We start from the raw sequence: 12,858 nt of genomic DNA on the forward strand, positions 1-12,858 counted from the left end.
TAGATGAAGTAAGTTTGACCAAGAGCTGATAATTTATCAAAGCTAGTTGACAAACACATGCAACTAATCACACTATTATTTCCAATCATGTTTGGAATTTCCTATAATAAAAATGTTTTTAAAAGGTGGAGATGTGGGGGCTGGTACTGTGGCGCAGCACATTAAAAGCCCTGGCCTGCAGGGCCGGCATCCCATAAGGGTGCTGGTTCTTGAGTCCCAGCTGCTTTATTTCCGAATCAGCTCCCTGCTAATGCACCTGGGAGAGCAGCAGAGGACTGCCCAAGTACATGGGCCCCTGCCCCAACATGGGAGACCCAGAAGCAGCTCCTGGCTCAGGATTGTCTCAGCTCAGGCCTTTGCATCCACTTGGGGAGTGAACTGGAAGAGACTTCTCTCTCTCTCTCTAGCTCTCAAATAAATCTTAAAAAAAAAAAAAGGTGGAGATGGGGATAGGCATTTGGGGAAGCAGTTAAGATGCACTTGAGATGCCTGCATCCCATATAGAAGCATCTGGTTTGAGATCCAGCTCTGCTTCCAAACTAGATTTCTGTGAATGCATCCTGGGAAGGCAGCAGATAATGGCACAAGTACTTGGGTTCCTGCCTTCCTCATGAGAGACCCAGATCAAATTCTGGGCTGCTGGTTTGCAGGCATACAGGGAATGAACCAGCAGATGGAGAAACTCTCTATGCCATTCTGCTTTTCAAATACAATGGAAATAATAACATAAAAAGTGAAGAGCAAGAATGGGGAAATAAACAGACTTGTGACTATTAGTTACTATGAGGGACTTATAAATATCCTCATTCCCACCAAATTAAATGACTGTATTCATTAAAACAGGACCCAAAAGAATAAACATATATTCACTCACTTTCAGAGATATAAAATATATGATTTAGCTATTTAACTGAACTCAGAACTTAGTTATTTCTAAGTTCTTGGAAGCTAGAGATTACATAAATTATTATTGCATCCCTGGTACATGTTGCATTTAAGGTAGACTAGGAAAACATGAAATTCCTTCAGCAAGACATAATGATGAAAATGGAATTCAGGATTTAAATTCCCAGTACACCTTACATATCCACAAATAAACATCAACATCACCATAGGCCAAGAACACCGCTGTAAGTTACAACCAAAAACCATGATTATACAATACAAAGTCATTAGTGTTAAAACATATGCAAACCTTTTGGTATCAATTTTAATAGCAACAAAACTGTTTGAAGATGCTTCTGTCACTTTCTCATCTTCCCAACTTGCAGCCATCTGTGTAGACTGCTCATCATCACCTGTAAAATATTTCAAGGATTCTTAAGGCATAAGGCTAGGATCTGCTGACTGCAAATTCTCTTCCCCCAAAACTTGAACTAAATAAAAATAAAATATAAAATATAATCCCATAAATACTATTTTCTACCAGTTTGAAAAACTGAATTTTCTAAAACTGTAATGTAACTGCACATTTTTCATATAATAAAAAATACCAGTTAGATAATAACACATAAACTCTGAAAGACACCTAAATTATTTTAAATTACAAAAAATTATCTATTATTATATTAACAGAAACGTTATAATTATAAGAATTTATGGGAAGAAACATGTAGTGTCTATTTTGGCTTTCATATATATATAATTTTAGGAAATAAAAGTACAATACCCTTTATGTCCAAGGAAGATAAATGCAGGTATAGTTCTGTTTTCAGTTTTGGACTTACCTTTACTGTAGGTATGCTTACTATAAAATTCATGTTGATCAAAACTAATCAATCTATGGTAGAAGAACTGAGCCTAGTGGCTACCTTGATGGAGGAGGGCAATGTTAATGACTAGTAAAGAGCATATTTTCAGGGGTGCTGAAATGCTCTGTATCTTGATCTGCATGACAGATATACAGGTATATCCGCATGTAAAAAGTCATCAAGCTGTTCACTTAATATACGCTTATTTCATATACTGTTGCTCTACAGCATTAAAAATGTTGTAAAGACTCTATTAAGACACTGCTTCAAGTGTAAACCTATGATGTCTAGACTTTTATATGTGGGCAGAGGGAAACTTGACTAAGTCACTGGAAAGTATTTCTGAGGTTAGCACACCTAAGTCCTCTCTCAGATATGAAACAATCTTTGTTAATGTACAGATTTCATTTTTTTTTAAAGATTTATTTTTTATTTATTTGAAAGAGTTACAAAGAGAGGTAGAGAGAGGTCTTCCATCCGATGGTTCACTCCCTAGATGGCCGCAACGGCCAGAGCTGCGCCGATCTGAAGCCAGGAGCCAGGATCTTCTTCTGGGTCTCCCCTGCGGGTGGTTTCAGACCACTTTAGCTTTTGCTTTTTAAAAAATGAGATCAGATGGGGCCAGTGCTGTGACACAGCAGGTTAAAGCCCTGGTCTGTAGTGCTGGCATTCCATTTGAGCACCAGTTCTGGTCCTGGTTGCTCCACTTCCAATCCAGCTCCCTGATAATGCACCTGGGAAAGCAGTAGAGGAAGGCCCAAGTCCTTGGGCCCCTGCACCCACGTGGGAGACCTGGAAGAAGCTCCTGGTTCCTGGCTTCAGATTGGCTCAGCTCTGGCCGTTGCAGCTGTTTGGGGAATGAACTGGCAGACAGAAGACCACTCTCTCTGTGTGTCTCTAACTCTCTAACTCCTTCAAATAAATAAATCTTAAAAAAAAAAAAAAAAAAAAACCATAAGATCAGAGACAGGTACTGTGGCACAGATTAATCTACCACCTGGGTGCCTACATCTTCTACCAAAGTACCAGTTTGAGTCCTGGCTACTCCATGCTTCCAATCCAGCTTTCTGTTAATATAACTGCCACGTATTTGTGAGAGCCAGCTGAAGTTCTTGACCCCTGACTTCAGCCAGGGTTGGCCCAGTATTTGTAGGTATTTGGGGGTGAACCAGTGGACAGATCTCTACCTTTGTCAGTTCCTCTCTGTCACTCTACCTTTCAAATAAATAAATCTTCAAGAAATGAAACATTTACCTACTCTTTTATAAGGTGTTTTGCCCTATATGCACCTTCCTTAATTTATTTTTTAAAGATTTACTTATTGGTGGGGCCAGCGCTGTGGCGCAGTGGGTTAAAGCCCTGGCCTGAGGTGCTGGCATCCCATATTGGCACCAGTTCTAGTCCTAGCTGCTCCTCTTCCAACTCAGCTCTCTGCTGACCAGCGGATGGAAGACCTCTCTGTCTCTACCTCTCTCTAATTCTTTCAAATCAATAAAATAAATCTTTTAAAAAAAGATTTACTTATTGGGGCTGGTGTTGTGGCTCAGCAAGTTAAAGCCCCAGTCTGCTGTGCTGGCACCCCCATATGGGCACCAGTTCAAGTCCCAGCTGCTCCACCTTCTGATCCAGCTCTCTGCTATAACCTGGGAAAGCAGAAGATGGTCCAAATCCTTGGGCACCTGTACCCACAGGGGAGACCCGGAGGAAGCTCCTGGCTCCTGATTGGTCCAGCTCCAATCATTGCAGACACTTGGGGAGTGAATCAATGGATAGAAGACCTCTCTCTTGCTCTCCCTTCCTCCCTCTCTTCCTGCTTCTCTGTAACTCTGCCTTTTCAGATCATCAGCAAGGCATCAGTAGATGCCTTTCAGAGAAGGAAGAAACAGAGATCTTCCATCTGCTGGTTCACTCCCCAGATGGCACAACTGCCAGGGCTGAGCCAGGCCAAAGCTAGGAGTTTCACACCAGGTAGCAGGGGCTCAAACAAATGGGCCATCTTCTGCTGCTTTTCCCAGGCCCTTAGTGGGGAGCTGGATCAGAGTGGGGCAGTGGGGATGTGAACCAATACCCATACAGGATGTCATGCACCACAACACCAGCCCCTTCCTTCCTCAATTTAGTATATACTTTGCTTTCCCATCTCAGTTATCTGTTTACAATAACTCCATTCTTTCAGTTCTCAGACTGAAAAAAACCTTAGTTATCCTTGATTTCAGTTGATTCTATCTCCAAAATACATTAAGAATGTAACTATTTCTTAGCACATTTTCCACTGCTACCACCCTGATCCAAACTATCAGATATCACCTAAATGACTAAAATACCACCTAAATAGTATCCCAGCTGAGTGTTTTAACATAGCAACATCCTTTACAAGAAAAAAAAATCATATAAACCCCTTGCTCAAAATCTTACAGCGGCTCCCTGATTCCTCAAAGCAAAAGTTCAGGAGGCCATACATATCAGGCAACGGATCACCTCTCTAACCTCCTTTCCTTTTACTTTCTTGTTGTTCCTCTCTATTCCTAAACTACCAAAGAGAATCCAGCTTTAAAGTCTTTGTATCAGGGGCTGGTGCTGTGGCGCAGCGGGTTAATGCCCTGGCCTGAAGTGCCGGCATCCCATATGGGCGCCAATTCTAATCCCAGCTGCTCCTCTTCTGATCCAGCTCTCTGCTGTGGCCTGGGAGAGCAGTAGAAGATGGCCCAGGTGCTTGGGTCCCCGCACCCGTGTAGGAGACGGAGGAAGCTCCTGGCTTCGGATAGGTGCAGCTCTGGCCATTGCTGCCATCTGGGGAGTGAACCAGGGGATGGAAGACCTTTTTCTGTCTCTACCTCTCTCTGTAACTCTTTCAAATAAATAATAAAACAAAATATTTAAAAAAATAAAATCTTTCTATTAGATGTTTCCTCCATCTGGAATGTTCTTCCCCAAAATATCTGTATGTTTTACTCTCAATGCCCTTAAATATTTGCTCAGATAATACCCTCTCAGTAAAGCTTTCCATAACCACCTACTTTAAAATTATACCTTTTACATACTCCCAAAACTCCCTTACCTCCTGCTCTTCTTTTCTGTACTACTCATACCTTCTATTACACTACTGTCCGTTATTATTACTATTGCTGTTACTATTATTGTCTGTCTCCCTCAACATCAGTGAAACTTCTACAAGGTTAAGGATTGTCTTCCATTTTATTTACTGATAAAGACTTCAATTCCTACAACAGAATCTAGCATACACTAAGTACCTGCCATACACCTGGTAGGCTAAATTTCCTACAATACTTGACTATTATGTTGAATATACTTTATGTGAGATAAGATCCAGGAATCCAGGTCTGAGAAATCTGGCCACTGAAAAACAGAACTTGAATGCATCCACAGATCAAGACTAAATATGAATTCACCATTAGCAATCTCCCAGATGTTGAAGATACAGAATGAAGGAAAATTGTCATTTGCAAGTGAGGTCATTCTGAATGTGTCTTCAGACACCATGTGCTGAAAACACCATAAAATTCCAAGTAAGTGAATCAGCTATTCATCTATATGGGAATACTTCTACTATAAACATTTAAGGCTGTGAAGAGTGAGGAATCCTTTTCATCCATTCTTTTATATATCCACTATTGGAGTTCACATTTATTTTGTTCTAGGCATTGGGCTAGATGCTAAATACAAAACAATTGAGACACTGTCTGCCCTCAATGGGATATAAAAAAACTACAAAAAAATTGAAGCAAGTATAATTAGTGACAAAATTTATGAAAAATAAAAAAACCAGGAAAGAATAAGAGGTATGTCTTTACAACAGTCAGGAAGTCCTCTCTGAAATGACATTTAAGGTAAGTCATGAAGGATGAAAGAGCTAAGCCACACAAAGAGCAGCTAGAAAAGTTCACCAAGCAGAATGAATTTGTGTGAGGGAAAGATCGCGAGATCAGGGAATGCAATCAACAATGGGAAGCACAAGACAAGACTGAAGAGTCAACGGTGCCTCCAGACTTACGGTTTATCTAACCAGATGTGTGGTGGTGCCACTTGCATAGAACAATGAGAGAAAAAAAAGTTTTGGGCAGTAATCTTTTGAGTCTCAGTCCTGTGAAGGATCTGAGTGGAGACCGCTATGTGAGCAGCTGGGACTGCAACCTGCTTGTGTAGCTGGTGCTTTTCACCTCCTCAACTATGCTGTATCTGCAGCTGAGTTCCCAAAGGTCACTCCCATGATCAGTCTATCCATGGCGCAGCCCAGTGAGAACAGCTGCTTGACCAGGTGAGGTAGAAAGCTGAACGCTCACCTCGATGAGATCTTAGTACTTAATACTAAGTAGAATGATTGTCAACTTCATTATCTTTATAGTTTATTTTTAACCAAATTATCAACTACGCTCTGAAGTTGGGTAGGCGGGCCTGACATTTCTGGAGAAAACACTGTTATCCTTGGTGGTATCAGCAGTATCCAGTGAAGGAATTTACAGAGAACAAGCACAGAGGCCAGTGTTGTGGTGCCAACGGTTAAGTGGCTGCTTCCCAGGATGGCATCCTATATTAAATTCCATACTGGAGTGTTGGTTTAGGACCCAGATGCTCCCCTTCAGAGGATGGTTCAAGTACTTGGGATCCTGCCACTAGTGGGAGAGCCAGCTACTGGCTTGGACCTGGCAAAATCTGGCTGTTGGGGACATTTGGGAAATGAACCAGCAGATGGAAGATCTCTGATTCTCCCTTACTCTGTCACTCTGCCTTTGAAATAAATAAATCTTAAAAATAAATAAAACAACTTTTGCCTAAAATGCTTCACATTTGAATAGTTCAACAGTAAGTCTAGCCTTCAGGCCACTTTTTCCAGCTATAATATATCTTTTTAATTTACCAGTGAGTTGGTAAATTATTATTGAGGTCTCATATCTAAGAAATTCATCTTGGGAACCAGCATTGTGGCACAGTGGGTAAAGCCACTGCCTGCAATGCCAGCATCTGCACTGTGGATGCCAACTCCTTACTAACAGCCTGGGAAAAGCAGAAGATGGCCCAAGTGCTTAGCTACCCACATGGGAGTCCCAGAAGAAGGTCCTGCCTTTGGCCTGGCCTGGACTAGGGCTGTCATAGCCATCTGGGGAGAGATGGAAGATCTCTCTCCCACTGACTTTTCAAATGAATAAATCTAAAAAAAAAAAAAAAAAAAAGGTGATGTTCTGGCTATATTCTTCAAAGTTATGGGCAAAGCAGGGAAAGATGGCCCAAATAGCTGGGTACCTGCATTCACATGAGACCCAGATGAAACTTCTGGCTTCAGACCAGCCCAGCCCTGGCCACTGTGGCCATCTGAAGAGTGAACCAGTGGATGGAAGATATCTCTGTCTTTCCCTAGCTCTAACTCTTCCTTTCAAGTAAATAAATAAATCTTTTAAAAAAGGAAGGAAGGAAAGTAATGAACAAAGCTTCAGGCAATCTGTAAGCGTTAGTTTCATGAGCCCAGCGTACACATTCCTAGAACGACACTAATCCTACTTAGTGCTGGGGATTAACTAGCTTAAACTCTAAAAGCTGTTTTCGGGAACAGGTCTAGGGACAGATTTCTTTGTTAGATAGCTAGTAGTCTTCAGCAAATATTTCATAGTCATGGGGCCAGCACTGTGGCATAGTAGGTTAGGTAAAGCCACCATCAGCAGTGCCCACATCCTATATGGGTGCCGGTTCAAGTCCTGGCTACTCCACTTCTGATCCAGCTCTCTGCTATGGCCTGAGAAAGCAGTAGAAGATAGCCCAAGTGCTTGGGCCCCTGCCCCCTCACGGGAGGCCAGAAAGAAGCTCCTGGCTCCTGGCTTCAGCCTGGCCCAGCCCAGGCAGTTGTGGCCATTTGGGGAGTGAACCAGGAGATAGCAGATCTCTAACTCTGCCTTTCAAGTAAATAAATAAAATCTTTAAAAAAAATTACCAAAATCCTAGATTTCCTGATCAACTTAATTAATACATAAACAGACTATTTAAGTGTTTAGTTTTTTTCCTGAAAAACAGAAAGACACTTTTTCTGAAGCTGTTAAAAAATGTAATGTAAATAAAATTTAAGATGTAAATTCTTTTCGGTGCAAATCATTTTATGACTGTGGTCCTAAGTTCCTCATCTGTAAATTGGGAATAATAAAATCTGCTCTACCTATCACGAAGATCAATTGGGATTTTACATGAACAATACAATTTAAAGGATCAGCAACTCATTACTACATTTTTAAAAATCATGTCATTTAACTTCATTTTTAATCCACTTCTTTTCCCCTCAGAGGACAAACTACTCAAGCTTTTCTAAGAAACAACATGCAGCCAAAAATTTAATAAAATATTAATGTAAAATATTTCAGCAACTTGGTTTTCATTGCAGTGTATCAAGTTATAGAACTATTCAAAGTCGTGAAATGAATTCTAAGCCACTATCAAACACAAATAATTGAAGAAATACATTTTACATTAACAGCCGTCAAGGAAAGCCATAGAGGAAGCTTTCTTAGATCTGTATAAATTTCAAAAATAAAACAGCAAAACGTGGGGCAAAATAATCGAGAGCAGCTTAGGGTAAATGAGTTCGTAAATGTTCTCAAAACTATGTGGACTCTGGCTAGGAAAACCGAAAGAAGAACCAAAGACTTTATGTCTACTACTTTTAGACCGACAGGGGGACGAAAAAAATTCCACTTGGAGCAGAGTATCCACATTAGGCAGCCTCTCTCAATACTGCCGTTAAAAAAAAAAAAAAAAAAAAAAAAAAGCCCCTGTAAAGTTTACATGTCAGAAGCACACCAACGCCCGCAACCGTGACCATCAGGTGGTTTCTCTTTGTTGCTCAACCGATGACACAGCTTTCTCCCTGACAGCCCACAGCCAATTAGCAGTCCAACTGCTCGCCTAATGGCCCGTCCCTCCCCCACCCACGGAGGAGGAATCAACGGGCGTTCAGGCATCCGAGGAAGGTGCTCGGGCCCGGGGAGGGGCGCCAGGGTCCGCCCGCCGCACGCAGGAGGGCGCCCGAGCCCGGCCGGGGCCTCTGGCCTGGCTGCCAGGCCTGCCGCCTCCCAGACAGCCCCGAGAGGCGCTGAGCAGTCCCGGGCGGGCCGCCCGTGCCCTTCCGGACAAGAAGGCAAGGCTGCGGGCGCCTGCGGCCTGCAGGAGCCTGGCCTTGGGCGTCTGCACGCCCGCTGCGGGGCACCCAGCGGGGAGAAGTTGCAGCCGACCCTGGGGCGCGGAGCCGAGAAGTGCCCGCGTCTCGAGGACGGAAGACCGGCGGCTGAACTAACGAGTGGGTGAAGGCAGGCCGGAGAGCCTGTCCCGGCCGCACCTCGGGCCCCCGCCCCCTTCACCTGCCACGAACACCACGAAGACCGCGCCGCTCCTCTTAGCCGACGCGATGGCGGCCGGAATGGCGCCCTGGAACCACAACATCGCTCCTGTCGGGCCCTGGCGCTCGGTCGGGGTGTAGTCGCCGCGGTCCCGGAGGAGCTGGCCCCGCCCAACCGCTTCGTCGGGCCCTGCGGCCCCGCAGCCCCCGCAGCCCCGGCTGGTCCGGCCCCCGCCTCCGGCTCGGGCTCCGCACTAGCGCGCACGCCCGTCAGCCGCCCACTGCGACGTGCGCAAGCGCGCGCGTGGGGACCGCCCCGTACCACGTGACGCCACACGTCGCCGCCGGCTCAGGGCCCCAATACCTTGTTTCGTGGGCGAGTCAGTGCGTGCGCGCTCCCGCTAGAACCTCAGGTCTCGCAGACCAGGAAGTGGAAGGAGGCAGAGGAAGGATGAGTAACCGCTACGGCTTGTTTGGAGGCGCCTGCCGAGAGGCATGACGGGAATTGTAGTCTTCTTGGGCTTGTGGGCCTCCATATTGTGGAAAAATGTGACTACTGAGACACGACTGAAGGGGGCAGTACTGAGAGCCACTACGCGTTGAAGGACGGAGGGAGGAAAGGCAGTGCCGCTCTGTTATCCTCACTGAAACCCTGAAAGTGGAGGAATGTGTCCGCGCATGGAATTAAATAGGCCTTGTAGGAATTTATTGCCAGGCTTCGGTTTTTATTGAATTGAGCCCAGTCCTGTAGAAAAGACAGGATAAAAACCACCACGGTCTCTCTGCAATACCATACAGCCTGAAGGGAGACACTGGTACAATAAAGACCCTGAATTTCCTAGACATCGGGTAAAGATCATTCCAAAACCTTGAAACTGTGGCGCCCAGCAGGATGTCGGTATCCAGGCGGTCGCCCACCATGACGGTGCGCTCCGGGTTGCTGCCGTCCTCCTGGGGCACGCAGTGGAAGGTGAAGCGGCTGGGCTTCCCTATGACGTCGGCCTGGCGCTGCGCGGTACCTGCCGGACAAAGACGGAGTGGACGGGCGCGCAGTGTGTTAACGCCCTGGCCTGAAGCGCCGGCATCCCATATGGAACCGGTTCGAGACCTGGCTGCTCCACTTCCGATCCCGCTCTCTGTTGTGGCCTGGGAAAGCAGTAGAAGATGGCCCAAGTCCTTGGGCCCCTGCACCTGGGTGGGAGACCTGGAAGAAGTTCCTGGCTCCTGGCTTTGGATCGGCACAGCTCTGGCCATTGCGGCCATCTGGGGAGTGAACAAACAGGTGGAAAACCTCTCTCTCTCCTTCTCCTGCTCTCTCTGTGTAACTCTGATTTTCAAATAAATAAATAAATCTTAAGAAAAAAAAAAGGCTAACTATGGCTACACCAAAGGAAACACAAAATCAGAGAATAATGACTTATTTTCCAGCCACTTTCCATGGTAGTACAAAAGAAAATTATCTCACTTCCCGTTTTATGGGATAATATCAGCCTGTAATCAACGTAAGGTACTTGTGGTTCGTTGCCATTCAAATAAAAATGATTGACATTTAATACTTTAATGGAATTGCATGGTTCCTAGTAACTATTAGTTAAGGGTTTGTATAATTTATTTAGTTGTTAAACTTCTTATTTGTTGAAGCATTAAGTCTTTTTACTGTTATATAAATAACATAATAATAATATATTTAAAAAGATATTATCTCAAAAACTTAAAAACAAGAAAGAGAGGGACAGCTGGAGGGAGAGTGAGGAGGGAGGGAGGAAGGGAATATCATTCTAAGAATTGTGTCTATAACTATGCTGAAACTAAACATTTTTAAATAATATTTTTTAAAAAAGTATCCTAAGAATCATGTGGAACTTTTTATTCCTTCATCAAGTATTTATGTACAATGAGCTAGGCACTCTTCTTGGAAGTGCTATGGTAAGGCATACCAGGCCCTCCCTGCCTTTGTGACTGCACAGTTGAAGGCAGACATTGAACCAGTGATGATGAATGCCCCCAGAAGGGAAATTCAGAGTGTTGTTGAAGCAGGTGATGATGGGACCAAACATGGAGTAACCAGGTCAGAAAAGGCCTCTGGGAGGAAGTGATATGTGGGGGATATCTAGCCAGCTGGAGAAGACCACGCCAGGCAGAGGAAGCTACTGTGTAGCATCCACAGCAAACAAACACAGAGCTCTTGAGCGGAAAAAGGCCCAGTGTGGCTAGAACACAAAGGGGAGTGTGGTGCTGATGGGGCTGCCAAGATAAGCTTGGCCTTGGAAGTCATGTTCAGGATTACAGACATTCTTCAAAGTAGTAAAAAAAAAGCCACTGAAGAATTTGAAATGGAAGAGCTACATCTACGACTTGTGTTTTTCAATTACAGCATGACAACAGGTTGGGTTGGTGGTGGGATGGGTGAATGTGAACAGTTACTAGGTTAGACTTGTGTTGGGAGAGCTAGAGTCATTCAAGTGGAGACCCTAAGTAGACAGCGTTGGACTTGCAGCTCAGCAAACAGCTCTCAACAGATGGGAATTTGAGATTTCTGTATATTCAGACGATCCATGAGTCACTAGCAGATGCTGTCGCTTAAGGAAATTGTGAAAAGTGAGGTGAGACAAGACTATGACTGAGCTCTTAAGACCCCCAACACTTACAGGATTGTTTAAGGTATAAACCAGGAAAGGAGACCAGAAGGACAGGCTGAGGGGTGGGGTAGAGCAAAATGGGAGAGCGTATGGACCCAAGGACCCCAGGGGAGAGAAGGTTTTAAGAAGAGAGCAGTTATGTTGAGTGCTGCTATTAGAGTAATAGGAGACTAATAACTGTCAATGTCTTCACTAACATAAAGGTAATTATAAGCTTAGCAAGAGCAGTTTTGGTGGGTTCTGGGTAGAAGCCAGATGGCAAAGAGTAGAAAAGAGGTAAAGAAGGGAGTCAGTGAGTGGAGAGGATAAAAGGAAGAAAGGATGCCAGCTGGGTAGGGATTTGGACTGGGAGAGAGCCTTTTTAACACATGAGAGATTCACACAAGATTAAATGCTGATGAAAAGCTGCTAGTCTTAGGCTAGATACAAAGAAAAGAGGGAGACTCTATGAAGATGGCTGGGAAAATGGGCTACATGGCAAATTCTGTCACTAGCCCACCCATCAATCATTCTTCTACCTCCTCTCCATAACTCCTTGCTGGCTAAGTTCATTTTCTGCTAAGAGGCAAAACTACCAGATACTTGTTTTTTCAACCTCCCCTTGTAGATAGACAGTGAGACCTTGGAGGAAGCAGGGGCCACTTCTAGAAAAAAATTTTCCTAACAAAAAGAGACACATGGAAGAAAGCACAACCCTTTTTTGATGGATGTGGTTGCATGCATATGATGCTTGGTACTGCTGCAGCCATCTTGCGGCTATGAGGAGACAGTGCCTGGGCTCTAAGAATGGAATCTGAAAAGAATTTGTATCTGTGATGACATCACAGAGCTACTGAACCAATCCTGGGACCACTCAGACTTCACACTTTTTGTTTTGTGAGATAATCATTGTACTGTTTGGTTAGGCTACTGGAAATTGGATTTTGCCTCTTGTATTTGCCACTGTTCCAGACAGTTGGGGTGGGATCCAGAACACAGGCAGATAGCAGAAAGAGGAAAGGAAAAATAACTTGAGACATATGTGTTTGTAAGTTTAAGGATAATAACAATGTGAGGAAGTTTTTCATCTGAAGACTTTAACTTTTTTTCCTATTAAAAGTTTTTTTGAGAGTGAGGGGGAAAAGTAAAGAAAGGG

At 44.2% G+C, this 12,858-nt stretch overlaps 1 protein-coding gene across 5 annotated transcripts in view; it reads right to left on the bottom strand.

The window, feature by feature from the left end:
- The window catches only part of UBXN4 (UBX domain protein 4), a 41,231-nt gene extending 31,635 nt beyond the window's left edge, over positions 1 to 9,596 (bottom strand). Inside the window, exons 1-2 of one of the 5 annotated variants that reach the window (XR_016231591.1) lie at positions 9,107 to 9,378; positions 1,196 to 1,298 (exon numbers count right to left, since the gene is read on the bottom strand). Coding sequence is in view for 3 of the 5 variants with exons in the window: in XM_008258522.4 (XP_008256744.1) it covers positions 1,196 to 1,298; positions 9,107 to 9,188 (185 nt within the window). In the remaining 2 variants the exon portion in view is untranslated. The other 4 variants (XM_089329254.1, XM_089329256.1, XM_089329255.1 and 1 more) reach the window with 4 other exon arrangements.
- Between the last annotated feature and the right edge of the window lie 3,262 nt (positions 9,597 to 12,858).

Source organism: Oryctolagus cuniculus, chromosome 3 (assembly GCF_051225735.1).
Source record: "Oryctolagus cuniculus isolate XC-2025 breed Fujian yellow rabbit chromosome 3, ASM5122573v1, whole genome shotgun sequence".
NCBI classification, from domain to species: Eukaryota; Metazoa; Chordata; class Mammalia; order Lagomorpha; family Leporidae; genus Oryctolagus; species Oryctolagus cuniculus.